This window comes from Maniola jurtina, chromosome 4 (assembly GCF_905333055.1).
Source record: "Maniola jurtina chromosome 4, ilManJurt1.1, whole genome shotgun sequence".
Lineage (NCBI taxonomy): Eukaryota > Metazoa > Arthropoda > Insecta > Lepidoptera > Nymphalidae > Maniola > Maniola jurtina.
In genome coordinates, this window is record NC_060032.1 from 9317542 (window position 1) to 9339823 (window position 22282).

Sequence of the window (22282 nt, forward strand, 5' to 3'; positions counted from 1 at the left end):
AATTTATACCTTGCTGTAACTACAGCCTACATGTACACATGCTATAGCCAAATAGGTAGGTACTCACGTCCGACGTCGCTTGCGGCGCCGAGTTTAGAGCTCTTATAAAGCTTGTGGATCTCACAGGGGCTTTACTTAATGGACTTTATTTTTGAATAGCGTGTTTATAAAGAGCTGCGAATTTTAAAACGCGTCCAGCTAACATTAGAAACGTTGAACATTTACGTTGTAGCGGTGAAAATTTGGGATTTCAAATAGCACTGTTAATGGTTACTTAGCACCATAGTGTGACTATAAAGTTGATTTCAAACTACGGAATGTAATATAATATATAAATATCGCTCACCCTACTTTTAAATGTCACTGTTCACACTTAGATGTAATATAAAATGTAATAAGAAATTTAAAAGTAGCGTGATCGATATTTATATATTATATGATATTTCCGTAGTTTGAAGGCAACTTAATAAGTTCGGTTCGGACTATAATATTATTCAAGAGAGTTTGTCAAAATCCGACAGTAATCTGTCGCTCCTAGTTGTCTAGTGATGTTACTAGAGCTCAGCTTGGATACCTAATTAGAGTTTTTGATATAGTACAGATTTGATACAGTAACATATTATAATAGTATACAATATAGATACAATATAAACATAGCATAGATACAATCTTGGCCCTCTTACATGCTTCTTAGCGATCTCCATTAAGTTAGCTTAAGTGAGACCTGCATGCTCTATTACAGCTCTTAACTCGACCGCCGCAAGCTATGGGCGACGCAAGTACCTGCCTGAATTTTGCTGTAAATAAGATACTAACTTACTTTACACCTTTAGATACGTAATTTACTTTATGAAGCTTTAGATAACTTGAAAACAAGCACCATTAAGATTATGAACGACCAAGCGATTATCATATTATGTTTATATTCATACAGAGACATCGATGAATTTCGTTGTGTTGCCATTTTGTGATTTCATTTTAGAACATTTTTATTTATTTTATTTTACAACAAACTGATTCATTACATATTTGTTCCGAGTTTTAAATTCATACCATTATCGTTAAAAAGTGAAATATAGCTTGTGTAATTGAGCTTTTTATTGTGCTCTCCGCAATATTGTTACGCTGCAATTCTCACGAGCCCAACAATAAATCCATGGAGTAATTATTTAGAGTGCATTTTTACATCCTGATATAAATCCATAGTAATATGATAAATGCGAAAGTGTCTATCTATCTAAGTTCTATCTGTCTGTCTGTCTGCAAGCTTTTCATGGTTCATCCCAACTAGGTACCAGTTTTGACTTTATGTTACAGTAAAGCTTGCGTTTCGGGGGAGGACATAATATGCTACTCTTGGTCCCGCAAAATCAAAAAGTTTCCTCGGTATTTTTTAAAACCTAAATATACCATATATGAAGTTTTGGGCATCGTCTAGTTGGTACTTAAATAGCGTGAATACCTACTGGAAACGGACAAAAACTGCTTGCATTGCGTTTGGTTTGCTAGACTTATAAAAAAAGCCACGTTCCGCAAAATAGGCTTAAAACCCTCTAAGAAATCTGTCACTTCGACCTGATAGCAAATCTTTCAATTGGCGACGGACATCAGTGGGTCGTGAAAATGTCTCTTTGACTGATAAGGCGCTCCGTGATGGATGGATACGAAATTATTTGAACCTCAATTTAAACCAATGCTTTTGCGGTGCAAAATTTATCAGAATATACCTATCACTCTCAAATCTACATATAGACGCTTTTCTTTTAGTTCGGGGTTGGATTGAATATTATCTATAATTCAATATATCCTATATATATTTAGGTACCTATCTAGGCACCTATAACGTAATCACTTTCAATGCCAATTGTCGAGTAAGATTTCCCCCATTTTTCTCGATAAGCAGCTTACTTTCGGTCGAGAACCAATAAATTTAACCACCGTAGGTAATATTATGAAGGACTCGATCATTTTATTTGATGCCAGTGTATTTAGTTTATAAAAGTGTCATATACTTATCGCAAAAACTTTAAGCAGATAATTATGTTAGACACGTTTATATCCCCTACCATGCACCTATTTAAGGTCAGTTTAAACCAAGTTAAAGTTTTTATCCTACCAACTACCATACTAAAACAATTTTTTTTTGTAATACGTATTAGGTAAGTATGATCTTTATTTTTGGGAAGTATTTTCTTATAAGACCCGGTAATATTTTGTTCCTTTTTATTCTGAAAAGGTATAAAATATAATTTGAGTAAATTATTTCAAAAGAAATCCTTGAACATAAAAATAATCAAAGTCAAGTAATAAATTATCTTTTCGTTAAGATAACGCGCAATATTTTGAACATTATTTTATGAAGGATTTGCAGGAGTCGTGTAGCAATTAGTTTATCCGTTTTCACAAGTTCGAGTTAGAGATTTGCTAACTCAGTAGGTTGAAGCGCATAGACATTTTGCACGATTCCTTCCAGGTACGTGCGATTAAGCTAAACGGGAAGTGAAGTGATTGCGGAAATCCCGATCGTTAGTTTCAAAGCTAGAATCCAGCGGGGTCCCTTTACGGATTTCAGTAAATCGCACCTATCCTTTAATTTCTATAGCATTCTGGACACCTAGCGTTCACAAAGGTGAATCTAGAGATCGCACACGGTCGCAAACAACGCATTTCTAAAGCTAAATCCAATGGAATTTACGTCGCTGATATTCCGGTGAGTTTACGCTCAAAAAGTAATATTTAGACTATCTCATCGTACTTATTAAGTTATCTCATTCTACTTCATCGTACATATTAAGTTACGTGTTAAAAATAAAGCAATGTGGGATTTTTGTATGGAATTAATCATGTCTATCTGCGTAACACGACGGAAGACACCTCTATGTTTCGTCCTTTCGTACTGGAAAGGTGTAGGTATTCATGACGTCAACTAATTTTCTTACTTTGTCATACATCTTCGTGAATGACGCATGATACTTCTTCACGAGCTCAATAAATGTGACTTGTGGTTCTGATGGCAGATGATGTTGCCTTTCATCCGCGTTTTCAACACCGAAAAATACGTTCTGTTCAACGCGTACAGCTCTTGAAACTAGCCTCTAAGGAGCGATTAGCTTTTAAGGTAGCCACTATTCAGTAGCGGATGGAAATATCGAGCTTGAATCGGCTGGGAGATACCTAGAGAGGATGAGAGAGGATCGTGCTGTAAAGAAGCGTACGTGGTTTGTTGAATGGGAAAAAGCTCTGTATTACTGGATCGATGAACCACGCAAAGACCTGCAATCCCTCTGAAGAGCCGATTGGCACGAAGTGGCGCAGACTATGAATAACAATTTCCAGCGCCGGATCACTCGAAGGTCATAAAGCTGTTTGGGTCACTGAGATAGTGTTTGGTGACCTCCCTAGCGCTGTGGTCAACATTGTGGTCTTATAAATGGGAGGTCCTGGATTTCATTCCCAGTTTAATAAATTTCTAAATTGACACAGATCTGCGGGGTGATTCGCTAACTCAGTGTCTAACACTGAATGATAGCCACCAAGCTAATTTTTTTAATCCATTGAAGGTTTTCTACGAAGAAATATCTTTATGTCACCCAGTGACGCAGCAATGTACGACCAACCAACCTCAGTGGCTATCATTCAGTGTTAGACACTTCTTCTGCTGGGCTAACCTACCAGCAAAGACGTGTGCTTGAAACCGACAGTTATCACTCAATAAATAAAATTAGTAGGACACCTGAATCAATTGGTACCTATTATGCTAATGCCAATGCAATTCCTGTGTACCATTGAACAAACAAGCGAACCTCTCCTCTGCAGTTGTATACCAACAGCGCTCACTTGGCTGTAATATCCATCTCTGTTTGCAATTCTAATTGCCACTTAGCTTGTCCATAAATTAATCCTAGAATTGGAGAACTGAGTACACAATGTAAACAAAGGAAGCCTGTACACAGGCACATAAACAGAATAGAACATAATGTGGAGATAGTATGAGGCATTAACAGGGCTCTCTCCGTCACTCGCTTCATACAATCGTAGTTCCAATTTCCAATTTGAAACCGAATATTTTAACAGAAAGCTGGAAAACCACAGACATAGATATTAGTTTCTAGAATATGTCTGCAAAATTTCATGGACTTTGGTTGCTTAATATTCAAATGAAATTGGAACTACGTTTGTATGAAGCGAGTGACGGAGAGACGCCTCTTAATACACATCGAACAACAGCGATGTAGGTATGTACATAGCGATTTAATTAGGGCAAGCAAATAAAACAAACGCTATTCAAAATAAAATCAATATGAACAAAAATGTCAGGATTTTAATTGTATGCATATCTTTTTCTTTTTGCGCTGTGATCCCCATTGATGAGGGTCATAATTCTTTTCATTAATTTATAGTAGTCGAGATTTTTTTGAAACTGCCCGCGATTTCGTCCGCGTGGAATTCCGCGGGAACTCAACTGTCAAGTTAGTATAAGCTATTTCCATTCCACAGCCAAACCATATCCGTCATTGTGGCATGAAGAAGTAAACAAACATCCAAACTTTCACATTTCATTATAAGGATTAGGATAGGATTTGGATAGGATCAGGGTTGGATAAAGATAGGATGACAAATAGTATACGATTACGACAGGATTAAAATATATTGCAATCACTTAACATCAAGTGAACCGCCTGCTCGTTTATTCGTTTCTATATAGAAAAGCATAATTTTCTAAAACAGAACCAAAGGAATAGTTACTTTGTAAAAATCTTTAGTTTTGTACAATAAATCAATTGTTGGACAGTTTGACTAGTTTGACCCTCATCAGAGCATCCGCTGCCAAATGTGTCACATTGATTGAGATGTTCCTAATGGTATAACTTTATCGTGGATTTTGCAATCAATAAATTGAATATCATTAGATAAATTAAATAATGTTCTGATTTAGATTTCTTATGAGATGGCATCATATAAAAATGTAACTGTCTTACTTTTACATTTTTATGTAACATTTTATGTAATGTTATTTAGGTATGATGAAAAATCTTATTTTTACAGAATTTTAATGTGCCATTATTATTATACTCGTATCTACATTGCTGATAACATATAGGTACATATTTTAATAGTACCTTCTTAGCGGTAACAGGTTTCAATGCCTGTGCTCAACTTATGCGATATAATCGTAGAGGTTTTATCAGGACCATTTCCTAAATATTTTTTTAAGAGTATCTACTTTAAAAATATAGGTGGATGCTTAAAAAATAGAAAAAACGTAGGCAGTGTCTCATCACCGTAAGTTTCTTTTGCACCCTAAGGCATTAATCATTTCACCTCAAGATAAAAAAAAGTAGAAGGGCAAAATTTATATTTTACGTGGCGTTAGACCATAAATCCGTGTCATCTTATCGATATCACACTTCGGTAACATCATTTCTCTGATAGCCTTGTGGTTAAGACGTTGGCTTCATAGTCGGGAGGTCTGGGGTTTGATCCCGGGCACGCATCTCTAACTTTAAGAGTTAATGTGCGTTTAAGTGAAGTGTAAACTGATGAGGTGTAAATATTCTCGCATAGTTGTTTATTTTCGCTCGAAATACCTAACCCCTTACGTAGTGACGTAGGTACTACCTATCTACCTACCTACCTACATACTCAAACAAAAGTACGTAGGCAGTATACCTACCTACTTTTGTTTGAGTATCAAAATTCCGTTACTAAACTTTGTTCAGAATATACTTATTTCTCTAGAATATAATCCATATACTAAAATAGATTTTGAATACAATTTTTGCCAAACGACGGACTAGTTTTCTGGACTTTTGCGTTTTTATAAAACAATAGCATCGTGGACTCATCTAGTTTGTGTGCGTTTTATTTTTAACCCCCGACCCAAAAAGAGGGGTGTTATAAGTTTGACGTGTGTATCTGTGTATCTGTGTGTCTGTGTATCTGTGTATCTGTCTGTGGCATCGTAGCGCCTAAACGAATGAACCGATTTTAATTTAGTTTTTTTTGTTTGAAAGGTGGTTTTTGTTGGAAAGGTCGAGAGTGTTCTTAGCTATAATCTAAAAAAATTGGTTCAGCCGTTTAAGAGTTATCAGCTCTTTTCTAGTTTCTTGTAGAAAAGAAGGTTAGATAATCGTTAGGTTCATAATATTATGTCAATAGACAAATGTCAAGATGTCAAGATGGACGTTGCCTAAATACATAATTATTTGTTTGAAAATAATGTTTTGGAAAACTCAAATACTTTGGATCGTCGGGGGTGTTATAAATTTTTAATTTACACTTGTTTCCATTTCTATAACTCCACGGAACTTTCCTGAAATACTTTCACTTCATAACTACAGTTTCGCTAATTTACTAAAAGTGATCGCATACCATCATACGACCCTCAAGAGGCGCAAGAGGCGCTTGCTGCTAATAGGTATATTAAATTAGAAAGTGTGTTGTTTGTTAGTTTGTTCCACAATCACTTTGAAACGGAATTACGGATTGGCGTACTTTTTTACATGAATTAAAACCTGGAGAGTAACATAGGCAAATTGTTATCCCGAGTTATTTGTATGTTTGTATTTCAAGTTCCCACGGGATCTTTCAAAACCGAAGGCGTGGGCAACATCTAGTTCATTATATTTTTTGAAAATTTGTGTGATGTACTAGCAAGATTACTTCGCAACCAAAAAATGCTCATGACATTAACAGAGGTCAGCGTGGACGTGACCTTTGCTCACGCATTTTCACGACGCCACGCGCCCATACTACTTGCAACCCCTTGTGGGCTTGAAGCTGGTAGCTGCCCTCGTGCTTAATCTAGTTGGTTAACGCCGTAGTGGCTTAACACTTTGACGTGAGATTATAGTTGTGTCTCGATCCACGTTATAGATCTAGAGTATCACCGTGATATTAAATCCACCCGTCATATGGCTTAGCTTACAATCGTCGTGTTACTTCATGTCACTCGGAATCTCATTGTGGCTATTAAGTAGGTACATATCCTGAAGGTCTGCTAGCCTTATTCGATGTCTTTTATGCTACCTGTCAAAATTTAACGCGTTTCATCTCATCCCTAGAATAACCAAAACTTGGCTCTTTCAAAATCAATGGTCTCATCGTAGTCAAGCGCAAAATCAATAAGCAAAAGCTCTACAAACTAAAGTTTATTGGCTGGTGACCGTTACGTAAGTAATAGTCAATTATAGGAAATTACCTACAAATTTGTTTCTGTCGACTTCGTTGTCGAGAGCGCTCTTCCTTTAAGGGTGCTTTAAGTGAAAGGTATTGGACTTCAATGGATTTGTAAGAGCCTTTGAAATGGCAATAGGAAGAAAGTGTACCTAGGTACTACTTTTTCCGTTCTTAGTGTTTAATAAAATAGTCGACCATGTTGGTATTCCTTTGGAGAAGGAAAATAAGCTTTTGTACGAGCTTTTAAAAATGTTCCAGTCTTGTGCTACCTATTTTATACCTTATTTTTCATTTTGATACAAGTTAGCCCGTGATTGTTATCTCGCCTGATGGTAGGTGATGATCTAAGTCGGAAGCGGACTAATTTGGAAGGGATATGACAGTTTCATTCAAGGCGTATCCTTGATCAGTTTCTACACGGCATCGTACCGGAACGCTAAATAACTTGGCGCACGGCTTTGTCGGAATGGTGGTCAGTAGCCACAACCGAAGCCTCCAACCGCCTAGTGACAATTTACGAATTATGAGTTCGGGAATCGAAGTCACTACTGCGCTAGACAGGCCGTCTATTCTAAGCTTAATACCTAATTATCCAATCTAATTGATATAAAAAAAAAACCTGTTGATTTTCTTTTTAGTTACTTACAAAGTAGCAGCGCTCTGAGATGGTGCCATATTTGTATATTTTATTAAATAATGATTTTTTATTATTAGATTTATCAGGCAAAAATAAGTACAATAGCAGGGTCCCTTTACCATCAATATCTATTCTATACCTATATACACGTCCTGTAACATCGAAAGCACAAAATTAGTTATTTCCTGCGCATGACGTGTCAAAAGAACTGTTTTGGTATTGTGTCAGTTTTATCAGTTGGACGCATTCAATATTTGAAGCTCGCAATATCGTGCTTCGTGATTTTGTGAACAGGGCTCCTGGAGCGAACAATGATATGCGATACCAGTTAACGCTCCAATACATTGGGGGATTTCCAGATGACAATTTGAGGTGAAACTTCGACGGGAAATTCTAATGCCAACAAAAAATCCTTCACGTATTTAACGAAACGTACCTATTTAACGAAACGTACATTATGAGTTGCTGCAGCATACGCTAAAATAAATACAAAGTAGGTTCTTTTTAACCCCCGACCCAAAAAGAGGGGTGTTATAAGTTTGACGTGTGTATCTGTGTATCTGTCTGTGGCATCGTAGCGCCTAAACGAATGAACCGATTTTAATTTAGTTTTTTTTGTTTGAAAGGTTGCTTGATCGAGAGTGTTCTTAGCTATAATCCAAGAAAATCGGTTCAGCCGTTTGAAAGTTATCAGCTATTTTCTAGTTACCTTCACTTGTCGGGGGTGTTATAAAATTTTAATTTACACTTGTATATTATTACCATCAATATCTATACTCACATGACCTGCACAAAATTAGTTATTTCCCCCACGTGACCTTTCGATAGAACTGTTTTGGTATTGTGTAAGTTTAATCAGTCGGACGCATTTAATATTTGACGCTCGCAATATCGCTCTTTATGATTCCATGAACAGAGCTCGTGGAGCGAACAATATAAAATAACTAGAGTCTGCCCGGCTAGCATGGGCAGTGGATAAAAAATTTATCCCCGATTATATCCTCTGATTTCTATGACATCAGTAGATATAATCGGGGGATATAATTTTTATCTACTGCCCATGCTAGCCGGGCAGGTACACTTTATAGTTACATGCACAAAGTTGATTTTATGCAGTAAATCCTTGGGAGACTTTCACAGTGCAAAAATCACATAAGTATGTATTATTAACAACATATATTAATATCTGTCCATTTTTATTACAAAGTATAGTCCAAAATGTTGATCTTTGAAGTTCCACGTCTAATACATTCCACCAGAATAACAAAAACGTACCTAGAGTAAACTTAGAGGCTTTAAACTTTTTAAAGTCTAGACTCAAATGCATGTTTTGCAAAGATCGTTTGAAATAAAACAAAATAACAACGAGCAAGTTTAAAAATCTGGCTTACGACGACTCAATTTTCAGTAGGTAGGTATAACCAACTAAGTATGCAAATCATTAAATTTTTCTACATTTTCATTCAAAAGCTTGTTGGATGGAGACAGCAACTTGTTTTATTTTAAATAGCAATTACCTCTACGAAGTGGGTGTCAAGAGATTTTCGATGAATAATAATCTCGCAGGTTGTTTATTACGCCGATAATAATAAATTCCAAGTCTAGTATTTTGTTTTATAAAGCAGAGAATAATTATTGAACTTCCATAAATATTAATTTTCTGTAGGTATATGGGTCCCTCCAAGAAAATATCGAGGAAGCAAAAATTCTTATCGAGACTTAAACTACTTTTATTGAGTTGAAACTTGCAACTGAACAAATTGAAAGAAGCTGCCTTGCATAATATCGGAGTCGACAAACTTTATAGATTAAATTCTCGATTATTTTCGTTTTTCAGTCCCCAACGTAAAAGCCAAGTTTCATGAATTCAAAGCTTTTATCTTTCAAAAGTTGCAGTACTTGCTTGCAATGTTAATGCTTTTGTTTTTTATTTTGCTTCACTTGTAAATAAAAATTGAGATAATAACAATGAGATAAGTAATCCATTATATAACTCACTAATTTTCCGGAATACTAGGTAAGTAGCCTATGTGTCAATCCAGGGTATAATCTATCTCAATTCCTTTCAGCCAAATCCGTTCACTAGTTTTTGCGTGAAAAAGATACAAACATCCATCCCCACATACAAACTTTCGCGTTTATATTTTATAATATTAAAGTAGGATAGTTCGTTAGCCTCATTTGCCCTAAAGTGGAGATTTTTCAAGGATCATTTATTTACTTTAAAAACAATTATAATTTTGTTAATCATATTTATAAAAAAAAATTGATACCTTGCCTAGTTTTAGATCTAGAACAATAAAAAAAGAAAAATCAATGTAATAGGTACCTCCGTATGGAAAAGAGTGTGGGATTTTTTTTAGAAACATTTCAGCATATATACCTATTCAGTATATAATATACCCAGACACATCTCTATTACTTTACCACTGTTTTATGAACTACACTAGATAAGTGTAAACGTGTTCGTGTGGTTTAATTTTGTAAGCTGGAAGAATGCATTTGGGAAATCAGGCTTACCCTTGATAAAATTAAGTATTCTTCGCCTGAGCATTTCCTTGGAGAGTACTCGCGAATTACAATGTACCTACTTGGATATCCGGACCATGGCGATTCGACCTTCATCTGAAGTCTTAACTTTGTAAACTTTCGCAACTTTCATATAAACTTACGAGTATTGTAAAAGAGTTAATATTGCTGTTGAAATATTATATACCCTGTGAGTACATCAAAATAGCTTCAAACTATACATTATTCTAAGAATTCGAATAGTTACACATTAATATTATCCAAAAGTATATTTTGACAACTACAAGTTTAGTAAGGGCAGAAAACATCATGACGAAACCTGCCAGTTCTCCATAATATTCTCAAAAGAGTGTGAAGTCTGCCAATCCGCATTGGGCCAGCAGCGTGATAGATAGTGGCTAAACTCTTTTCATTCTGAGAGGAGGAGACCCATGCTCAGTAGTGAGCCAGCGATGGGTTGATGATGATTGATTTCTTAACAAAATATGTAGGTATTAAACCGATATAACCAGATATAACCTTTGTTTGTTATACAAGAATCGGAATTAAAATCACGAGCGCCATTTGAATTGGGTAAAACGCGCTTCCTTGTAAAAGCAAACGTGACTTCTTCTAAAGTAATTTGTAAACAACACAACCTTCGCATAATTTGATGATTTCGGAGTGAAAACATTGCAAGGAAAAAGGCATTTTTCGTATCTCAAGAAAATAAGTTTTCAAGTTCTTTTACTTTTGTTTTTTTTAAATATATACATATTTTTATAGCTCGTCAGTAGGTATATACAAAGGTTAGTAGGTACTATGTACTTAGTGTAGATACTTACTCTCGCTCCGTGCTCGTCATTTTTGTATTGCTGAATCATCACTTTGGCGGTAATAACAGGAAGCCAGGAATAAAACTAGATAATAAGAGCCTCGATAGCTCAACGGTTGAGGAGCGGATTGAATTCCGAAAGGTTGGCGGTTCAAACCCCACCCATTGCACTATTGTCGTACCCACTCCTGGCACAAGCTTAACGCTTAATTGGAGGGGAAAGGGGAGTATTAGTCATGATTAGCGGGGCTAATATTCTTTAAAAAAATATAATATATTTCACGTGTGTATTTTATTGAATGAATAACACGTTTGGAAAACCATTTGCAGGCCTCTAACTGTATGGCTCGATTACTGAAGGTTTTATTAAATCTGTTAGCATATAGAATAAAAAACGTGGCACGCATTTGAAAGCGTGAACGCTATATTTCGACCATCCCAATAGTGTGAAATAAGGAATCTATTATTTTGTTATTTTACTGGTGGAAATTATTTGTCATTATTACTTTAGCTGATAGATAATTTAAATACCTATAAACTCTACTTTCTCTCTATTCTAGGAGACAGTAAGTAATTGTAGTCCTAGATATTTATAACTTTTTTTTTTTAATGATACTTCAGTGATATTTATTTGCACTGGTAAGACTTGTAAATGGTAATACTGCTTTTGGTATGAGAATCACAAATAAACAAAACTCTGATGTCGTGAAAATTCTAAATGATCGTCATTTTAAACAGTTTTTAATTACACCTATTTCAGTTTTTATTTGTCTAATATATAGCGTCTAGTGGGCGCCGAATTATTATTTCATTACTTTGGTATCTTTAGTGATACTTGCAAGATTAAGGAAAATCTATTGATATATTGGTACTAGCGTTTTGTTTCTAGAGTGCCGTAAAGACACAAATAAACATATTTAGAGTGATGAACACGTAACCACCCCTTTGCGTTGCGCAGTTCGGTAAAAGGTCTGACGTTGAGCGCCCCTTTGAACAGCCGCAAGGCAAAAACTTACAACGTTATTTATTGTACTTAGCGGGATAAAGTATCTGCAGGAAACTATAAGTTATAACTCCCTAGTGAGCAAATTCTTGGTAGACTTACACAAATAGACATTGGCATCCAGCCAAAATCTGCAATGAAAGGTAAGCAAAACATTTTCTTGATTTTATTAGTTTCTTTAAATATTTGTATATTGTATGTATTATATATTTATTTGTCAAATATTTTATTTCTTTTTCAAAGAAGTGTGCTGTTAAAAATATACTTAAAGGGTGGAAGACGGATCAAAGTCCCCGGAGCGCAAGAGTCTGTATACATATTCTGAATTCAGTTGTCCGTATAGATAGTGTGACACAAGATATAATGAGCTCTTCATCCGTAAATCTTCTGACGGCCCTTAGGTTAGCCGAGAAGTCCGCAAGCGCAAAACTTTCAGTTTGCGTCATTCATCCGGGTCTAAGGTAAGTTTAGAAGACAGAATAAATTCAAGGACAAATAAATAGCAACCGAATTATTGCCCGAAGGGCTTGGGTAAGGTCGCTAGAGACCGCAAATAAGAAATACTTCAGTCTTTGTATTTAAATATATCATGTGTGATTGAACGGGGATCTTTTTATGTATTCAGGATCGGTTCACGAATTTTATTCGGCATTCTCGAATGAAATACAATTCGGTATACGTTCGTATATTCTTGGAAAATGTAAAGTAATCCAAAAGTCCATTTTCATATATTTATTTCGAATGATTTTATAAACTCGAACATTCTGATAGAGATTCTGATAGAATTAAAAAACAACCACAAAAGAATTTTGATAATTTTCAGCTAAAGTTCAACTTCTTAATATTGCAAACGATATTGAGGTTAAAATAAGGGGGTTAAACATCCTTGAACGAAATATATTTTGAATTTGAGTTTCAGCCGAATCATTATGGCAGCAATAAATAGACATGGCGCGGAGTAAAGCTAAGGAATTTAATTATAAGCTTAAATTGGCTATTTAGGTAATGACAGCTCTGGTTGGAGGCTTGCCTCGGCCTGATCACAGTTAAATACAGGTAGCGTAGACGTTTAGATTGGTAGTAATATAGCAGAAGGACTGATTGATGAAATTAAGAGCCTTTGACGCCTCAAAACGTAACCATTCGGCTATAGCACACCCCCGACCAGCCAACACTCCATCAACACTCCATACAAGTGAACTGATTCAATTTCCTATTACTACTACCGGGACACCGGCCTATCCACATACGATTTGTGTATGTAGGTAACTGTAGGGCTGAGCTCTAAGGTAAACCTGGGTAGTTTACTCATACTTTTTTTCTTTTAAACATATATCTTTTAGGACATTATGGCGCGAATAAGTATTGCTGTCGGTGGGCTGACGATCTATTTATCATGCTGAATCTCTAATCTAGGTAATAATCAATAAAATAACAGCAAATATCTTATTGGAAATACAATGATGTATCTATAATAAAGAATATACTGTCCAAATGTAGGATATATTAAATGAAAAGTATTTTATTAGCACCATATAAAATTAATGACTTCTTATATTATTATGACGTGGCAGCGTCGCGAATAACATTTTGGAGGATCTTCGACATCATACATTTTATTACCGCTTTCGCTAAGTGCTGTGTCATTATGTTTTAATTTAATTCCACGGATTAAATGTAATTTATTTTTACTGTCTTTTACTGCCTCGCATTTTGATATTCCTTGAATAGGATTTCTGCTAAAATTGGTAGCTTTTGTACCTACACGAATTAAATCTGATGCTCATAGGTACATTAGAACACCCAGATGTGCCAAATTCTCTAATTTAAATCGCATATTACAGCTAGCTAAGCCTTTCCAAAAGTGCTTGACATCATGACATAATATGCAAAACGCTGAAATACAAATCAATCTCATTTGTTAAAATGCAATGATTATAATTGGACAACGTCGCTGGCGCAATGGTAAGCGCTGTGCTTATACCTAAATAGATTCCGAGTTCGATTCCCGGCAGAAGTAATTTGGGAATTTATAATTTCTAAATTATCTCTGGTCTGCAGGGCGATTCAGACACTTTGATTCGGTAAACTATCATACGATAAGTTGTATTTTCAATAAAAAATACATCTAATCGTACGATAACTTACCGAATAGTGTTCTGAATCGCCATGTTGGTCAGGTGGGTGACTGCTGCCGTAGCTAGTTGCCTACCGGTAAAGCCGTGCTGCCAAGCGATTTAGAGTTTCCATACGATACCGCATATAGGAACCGATAAGGGCTATATAAAATAGGGTTAAATAAACCTGTGGTACCTTTTTCAAGTTAGCCCGCTTCACTCTTAGATCTGATGACTTTCCACCAAGTAAGACCACAGTCAGGGGTTAGCTTGTAATGAAATAAAAATAAACAACTATAAAGGAGTTGCTGAATCAACAAACATCAAAACAAGCATAAATCGAATAGTAATATTACAGGTTGGAATTAATATATTTGGATGCTTGAGGCTGGGCGGTTAGAGGGATGCCTGTTTGTATTACCAAAACAAATAATCAACATTACCATATTCGCTAACTTTATTAATATTGTATGAAGCGATCAGGCGGTATTCAATATTTGATGATCGCAATATCGAGCTTTATGACTCCGTATACAGGTTACGTGGAGCAATCAATCACACGCGTTTCAGTTAACGCTCCGGCGGCTTGGACCCACGTTGACAATCCCAGGAAAGGGTTCAAAGGAAATTGTGTTGATACTGTGGGAATATACCTATATGTGTTCTCGGTATATCGACATAGGATCGGTGTATTTGAAGTAGAAAAAAAAACGTAACACAAAAACAAAACAAGGATTGACACAGCAGTGGAAAAACTCTAGTGATAGGTCCTACTTACTTACTTCTCAGTTACAAAATGAATATTTTGTTAAAATCAATTAATAGATTATTAAAGCTCCAAATATGCAAAGCTCATACACTCGCGTTTTATGAAAAGTGAAGACAAATACGTGGGCTTATGTGAGTGATATGCAAGCGCAGTTGAAAGGGGAGGGGGTTTATACTATCATATTAAAAGTTAACGAGTATATGGAGAATAAACGGATAGCCGAATCCCATTGCGAACAATAATCATGTCTTTCGTATATCTATACTAATAAATAAAATTGGAGTGTCTGTCTGTAATTTCGAAATAACTACCTCATATTAAGCTCATATGGTTATTTGAACGATACCAACACTGAATCACACGTTTTTAAAATTTTTGTCTGTCTGTCTGTCTGTCTGTCTGTCTGTTTGAAAAGGCTAATCTTCGGAACGGCTGGACCGATTTTGACGGGGTTTTCACAGACAAGTAGAGAATTGACCAGGGAGTAACATAGGCTACTTTTTTAACCGACTTTCAAAAAGGGAGTTGTGTTTTTCTACATATGTACACTGAAATCTCCGAGATTTCTGAACCGATTTGCGTCATTTCTTTTTTCATCGATAGAGGAACTTCACGACATTGTTTCATAAAAAATTTGGAGTCTAACTCCTCAATCCTGATGCTGCAGGGGATCTGACCAATCCACGCGGGCGAAGCTGCGGGCATCAGCTAGTCTCCAATATATTTAATTAGTGTTGTATATGTGGATATGTAGCGAATATAGGTGCGGGCTGCGTCCCGCGTACTCGCCTATTGTTTGCATTGTACCTACATTAAAACAGTGTGCAACTAGCCGGCTTGAGTTACTGACGTGTACAGCACGCCCTCCCACCACCCGAAATACTTAACAGTGGCGACGAGGGGATTCGAGATTGGTGGAAATGTCTACGGGAGCGACTTATGGGGTCCTATCGACTTTTGACCATCTTTCACAAGAATGGGACAGCTACAAGTCGCGGTTGGATCAATGGTTCATTGCGAATGACATCAACTCGACAACCGACAAGGGAACAATTAAGAGGAGGGCCATATTGCTGACGTCACTGAGCGAGTCATCATTCAAGCTAGCGAGTGACCTGGCGTTACCCAAGAAGGTGGAAGAATTAGGATATGAAGAGTTAGTGAAACTACTCGACGATCACTTCACACCAAAAAGGCTCGGGTTTGCGGAAAAGTCGACATTTTACGCCGCAACACAGCGACCTGGAGAAAGTCACACTCAATGGGCAGCCAGGATAAGAGGATTAGCAGCTCACTGTGAATTCAAGAACTTGGAGGAAGCCTTGCTGGATAAATTTATTATGGGCATGGTAGCAGGACGCGAGCGGGACAAGTTGTTTGCGCAAAACCAGCGGGAGCTGACCCTCGCTAAGGCCATCGATCTGGCCGAGAGCGTGCGGTGTGCGCGGCAGGCCTCGTCGCAGGCGGCGCCGGGCGCGAGCAGCGTCGGCGCAGCGAGTCCAGACACCGTGTTTAATGTCACCAACAAGGAAAAGTGCAGTGTGTGCGGGTTCACCAACCATAAGTCTAATCAGTGTCGATTCAAAACCTACAAATGTAAAAAGTGTAATAATAAGGGTCATTTACGTAAGATGTGCCCTAACGCGGGGAAAGTGAAATACGTGGATGAAGGTACCGTACACGACGGAGACGACGGTGAGTCTTTTTATAATATACGATGCGTAAAAGGAAAACCGATGACAGAGCGCGTCATGATCAGTGGTCTAGCTTTGGAATTTGAAATCGATAGTGGTTCCGCGGTAAGCGTAATTTCAGAAAATACCTACAAGTCTCATTTTAAACAACTTCCATTGACAGTCACCACCAAAAAGTTATTTAGTTATACGGGTGAAAATATTAAAACAATCGGAGTTGTATTATTGCCTGTATCATATAATGGTCGTACGCAAGTATTGAATGTTTATGTAGTGTGCGCAAGCGGCCCGCCATTGCTAGGCCGGGATTTCATTCGCGAGTTTGACCTTGAACTAGCACCCGCAAGAGGCGCGGCCGTGCATGCGTTATGCACGGAGGTGCAGGCCGGTCGCGAGTCTAATATTGTCAAACAACTCACTAATCAGTTTCCTAATGTCTTCTCTGACAATCTTGGGGCGTTTAACAAGTATAAAATAAGCTTACACCTAAAACCGGATGCTAAGCCGATTTTTATTAAAGCGAGATCAGTACCTTACGCGCTAAAAGATAAAATAGACAAGGAACTGGATCGGTTATTATCTTTAGGCATTTTGAAACCTGTCGAACACTCCGAGTATGCATCGCCGGTGGTACCTGTTTTAAAGAAGAACGGCAGCATTCGATTATGTGCCGACTATTCAGTTACAATAAATAAACAGTTGGTTATAGACCAATATCCGTTGCCGACAGTCAATGACTTGTTAGCAAAATTACATGGAGGCGTACAATTTAGTAAAATAGATTTATCTATGGCATACAATCAATTTATTTTAAATGAAGATTCGCAAAGTCTAACATGCATCAACACTCATCGCGGACTCTTCAATTTTACCCGTTTAGTTTTTGGGTTGTCGAGCGCGCCGGCCGTTTTCCAGCGGGCGATGGAATGCTTGCTCTCGGGTATAGATGGAATCATATTTCTATTGGACGACATTCTCATCACGGGAGCGAATAAAGACCAGCATAAACATAGGCTGTATACGGTATTACAACGCTTAGATGACGCGGGCTTAACGGTACAGATGAGTAAATGCGAATTCTTTAAAGATGAGATTTCATACTTAGGCCACGTCATAGACAGATACGGAATTAGGAAGTCGCTCGATAAGGTAAAGGCTATATTACAAGCTCCTAAGCCTACAAACGTGTCACAACTACAGTCATTTCTGGGTCTCACTAATTATTACAGGAACTTTGTACCCGACGCGTCATCCGTATTAAGTCCATTATATAATCTGTTAAATAAAAATACCAAGTGGGAGTGGACTGGCATGCATGATGACGCTTTTACTCGAATAAAAAATATTTTAGCGTCCGATAAGACACTAGCACATTTTAACCCTAGAGCCAAGCTAATATTGACTGTAGATGCGTCACCGACCGGGTTAGGGGCCGTGCTGTCACAAGTCGGCAGTGACGGGTTAGAAAGACCGATATCGTACGCTTCTCGTACGTTGAACTCGGCGGAAAAAAATTACGCTCAAATTCAAAAAGAAGCTACGGCTATCATTTTCGGCGTAAGGCGGTTCCATCAGTACTTGTATGGTCGGTCCGAGCCCTTTACACTACGAACGGATCATAAACCTTTGCTAGCAATATTCGGGCCACACAAAGGCGTCCCTGAAGTGTCCGCAAACCGCCTGCAGAGGTACGCCATATTCTTAACTGCGTACAATTATACTATAGAATATATAGATAGCAAGCGGAACAGCGCGGATTATTTGTCTAGGACAGGCGGGGAGGGGGGGCTCGCGGAAACTCACGAAGAACTCGCGGAGTGCGAAGATCGCGCAACCTACGTCAACTTCGTAGTAGATGGCGACCTGCCAGTGACACTCAGTGACATACGGCGCGAAACGGCTCGCGACCCCCACCTAGCTATAGTTATACGGTATGTAATGAACGGCTGGCCTAGGAAAATAACTGACGTGAATTTAAAATCCTTCTTTAATTGTCGGTCACAGTTGTCATACGAAAATGGTATTCTAATGCGTGGACACAAAGTCGTTATTCCTGTAAACTTACAAAACACTATTTGTAAAGAACTACATAGTTCACATTTCGGGGTAGTGAAAATGAAGGCGGAGGCCCGCAAGCGGCTGTGGTTCCCGGGCGTGGACGCGGCGCTGGAGGCGCTGGCGGCGGCGTGCGCCGTCTGCTGCGCGCTGCGGCCCGCGCCGCCGCACGCCGCGCTTGCACCTTGGCCGCTGCCGCCGCACCCATTTCACCGAATTCATGTAGATTTCTTGGGCCCGTTTCATAATCGTATGTTTTTAATCATTGTAGATGCATATAGTAAATGGGTAGAATGTTACGACATGTCTTCGTCATACACTTCAAAGGCAGTTATAAATAAATTGTATGAGTTGATGTCACGTTTTGGGGTGCCGCATACCCTGGTAAGTGACAACTTTTCTTCTTTCACTTCGATAGAATTTAATGATTTTTGTAAACGTAACGGTATTGAACATGTTTTATCCCCAGTATATCACCCAGCCAGCAATGGCCAAGCCGAGAGTTATGTAAAAATTGTAAAAAAGGGACTAAAAGGTATTATTTTAGACGGACTTAACAAAAAGTCTCTTCACGAAAACATTAATAAATTTTTATTTGATTACCGGAATTCAAAACATAGCACCACTGATCAGTCGCCTGCGGAATTGGTATACGGGCGCGCGTTACGCTCGAGGCTGGACTTATTAAACCCCATCACGCCGTCACCGTCGTCCACGGACCTTACTCATACTGTCCAACGTAAACAGTCCTCACAAGCTAAACATTACAAAGGAGTACAACGTACAGAGTTTAAGGAAAATGATAACGTATGGGTAACTAAAAACAAGGATACTAAAAAATTCTATTGGATCGAAGGAATTATTAAAAAGAAAATCGGACATGTTATGTATGTGGTATATGTGCCAAACTTGGACAGTGAAATCACCAGACATATAGATCAGATAAGACCACGAAAATCTTCGGCGGCAAGCGACGACCAGTCCTGGGACCCGGACGTGATACCAGACGTATCACCACCGGCTGCAGCCCACCGCGAGGCTGTCTCACAACCAGAAGGGGAGGGAGACTCGGCACGGGAGCCCGGGCAAGAAGAGTCACCGCCGCACGCTGTCAACGTTGCGCACAGGCGACGGGCAATAAGTCCGATTTTCTCGACACCGCCATCGGATCCGCATCACGACAGTGATATATCGATATAGTTAGATAATAAGATGTAGGTTTAATCGTGTTTCTTAGCCTAAGGGGAAGGGATGTTGTATATGTGGATATGTAGCGAATATAGGTGCGGGCTGCGTCCCGCGTACTCGCCTATTGTTTGCATTGTACCTACATTAAAACAGTGTGCAACTAGCCGGCTTGAGTTACTGACGTGTACAGCACGCCCTCCCACCACCCGAAATACTTAACAATTAGGTATAGTACGGTACCCAATAAACTCAGAGAATACGGTGCCAGTATATTATTATTATTCCATTTATTGAAAAGGGTGCTTAACAAACCCTGAAAATAACTTGGAAGCAATTTGTTCGTTATTCGTTGACCAAATATTTTCCTTTATGAGAATGTCGGCAATATCTTTTCACTAGGTTTATTTTTACCTATTACTATTTTCTTCTTTACATTATACTATCTAATTAGGGATATGTAACGTAACTACTTCATACAAACATTAATTCTGTTGTACCTATAGTCACTTGCTCTGTGGGGGTTCGGTTTTTTATTTATTCGAGTTAGGTACCACTTTATTTTTACTTATTTATATTATGATGAGCTTATACCTGTACCTACTGTTCTGGATATTATAATTTCTGACCCTCTTTGTTACGGTTTTATGCATATGATTATTATTGAAAGCTATTCGCTCTCATATCAGGGCTCACGTTGTCTAGCGTACGTTTTATCTCAACCATATAATATTGTCTTAGCTTCAGTGGCGATCTTAACTTAGATAACTTTGTGGTTGCCGGATGAAGGGCTTCTTGAAACTTATCTCCATTATCGGAGATAAGTTGCAAGAAGATAATATAATTATCTAGGATACAGTGCCGTAAAAAACGCTTAATATCAATGTTGTAAAAATACATTAGTGATTACTGAATCCAGAGAGATGTTATTATACTAGAGCGGGTGATGTCCCACAAAACAGCCTCAACAGGTCTGGTGGACTTGTTAAGCTGAGATCTATAGTGCGCACTCTGACTTTGCTCAGATTTAAGACACTGTTAAAACGAGACAGCGTTATGCGCTGGCATAAATCTGTTTTTTTTTTAACTGAAACTTAAGTCTAAGCAAAATCAAAGTGATGTGAGTGGAGATTTCAACCTTAGTGTTCTTTGTCATTTAGCAAATGGGACCTGCTATTTTTCTATCTGTTCATCTGGCCTCATTCGCACGAGAGCTTTTTCAACGTCCGTTAAAAAAGCGTTCAAATAGAACAAATGCATTCCCAAGTATCTGTTCACAAGTCAACGCTTTTTTAACGCTCGTGCGAATTAGGGCTTAGACGATAAGACCTAGACTTTTTTATAACAGACTTAAATATTATATTGAAAATATTATGTTTTATGTTCTTTAATGTTTGTCAAACCATGATAGCTTAATGGTTAAGACGTTCGCCTCTTACTCGGGAAGTCGGGTGTTCGATCCCGGTCACGAACCCTTACTTTTTGGAGCTATCTGCATTGTTCATGCAATTTAATATCAGCTTTAACGAAGAAAAAAACGTGAGGAAACCTGCATGTCTGAGAGTTCTCCGTAATGTTTTTAAAGGTGTGCCAATCCGCGCTTGGTTTGCGTGGCTGTGCCCTAAACCCTTCTCATTCTGAGAAGAGACCTGTGATCAGTAGTGGGTTAGCGATGGGTGATCATTCTTTGGTTGATAGTAAAAAACTATTTCGAAACTATGTGAAAGAGGAGCGCTTTTTGGTCGCCTGATGAACAATGTTTTATCCATCTCTATAACTCAATGACTGAATCAGTATGCGTCACAAAACCCCAAGCAAACATTTGCAATGGAACAAAACAGTACAGATGCTTTGTGCAATGTTACACGTGTTCCGAATATAAAATTCACTAATTTGGGGGGTGTCCTGTTTGTTCTCGTTAGTGGTTGGTTTACGCAATTGTAAACAGAACTGTTGTTGCTTGTTTGTTACTGTATCGACTACAAATAGTTCAACACAATGTACTATTTTAAATTGGTTTAAAAAATGCTAGAGTCAGGTGAACATGAACTTCAATGACCAAGACCAGAACAATTTGCAGACTGATGCCATTGTAGTGCTGAAGACGTCATGAGCATTCAATTTTTTTAACCTCCGACCCAAAAAGAGGGGTGTTATAAGTTTGACGTGTACATCTCTGTATCTATGTATCTGTCTGTGGCATCGTAGCTCCTAAACTGATGAACCGATTTTAATTTAATTTTTTTTATTTGACTTGATCGAGAGTGTTCTTAGCTATAATCCAAGAAAATCGGTTCAGC

The 22282-nt window shown here is 37.9% G+C and overlaps 1 protein-coding gene across 1 annotated transcript; it reads left to right on the top strand.

Moving 5' to 3' along the window:
• Nucleotides 1-304: 304 nt before the first annotated feature.
• LOC123864616 (uncharacterized protein K02A2.6-like) lies at nucleotides 305-20148 on the top strand. Its single transcript, XM_045905196.1, has 2 exons — nucleotides 305-319; nucleotides 15781-20148. The coding sequence occupies exon 2, from the start codon at nucleotides 15969-15971 to the stop codon at nucleotides 19995-19997; it is 4029 nt and encodes a 1342-aa protein (XP_045761152.1). The 5' UTR covers nucleotides 305-319; nucleotides 15781-15968; the 3' UTR covers nucleotides 19998-20148.
• The last annotated feature ends 2134 nt before the right edge of the window (nucleotides 20149-22282 follow it).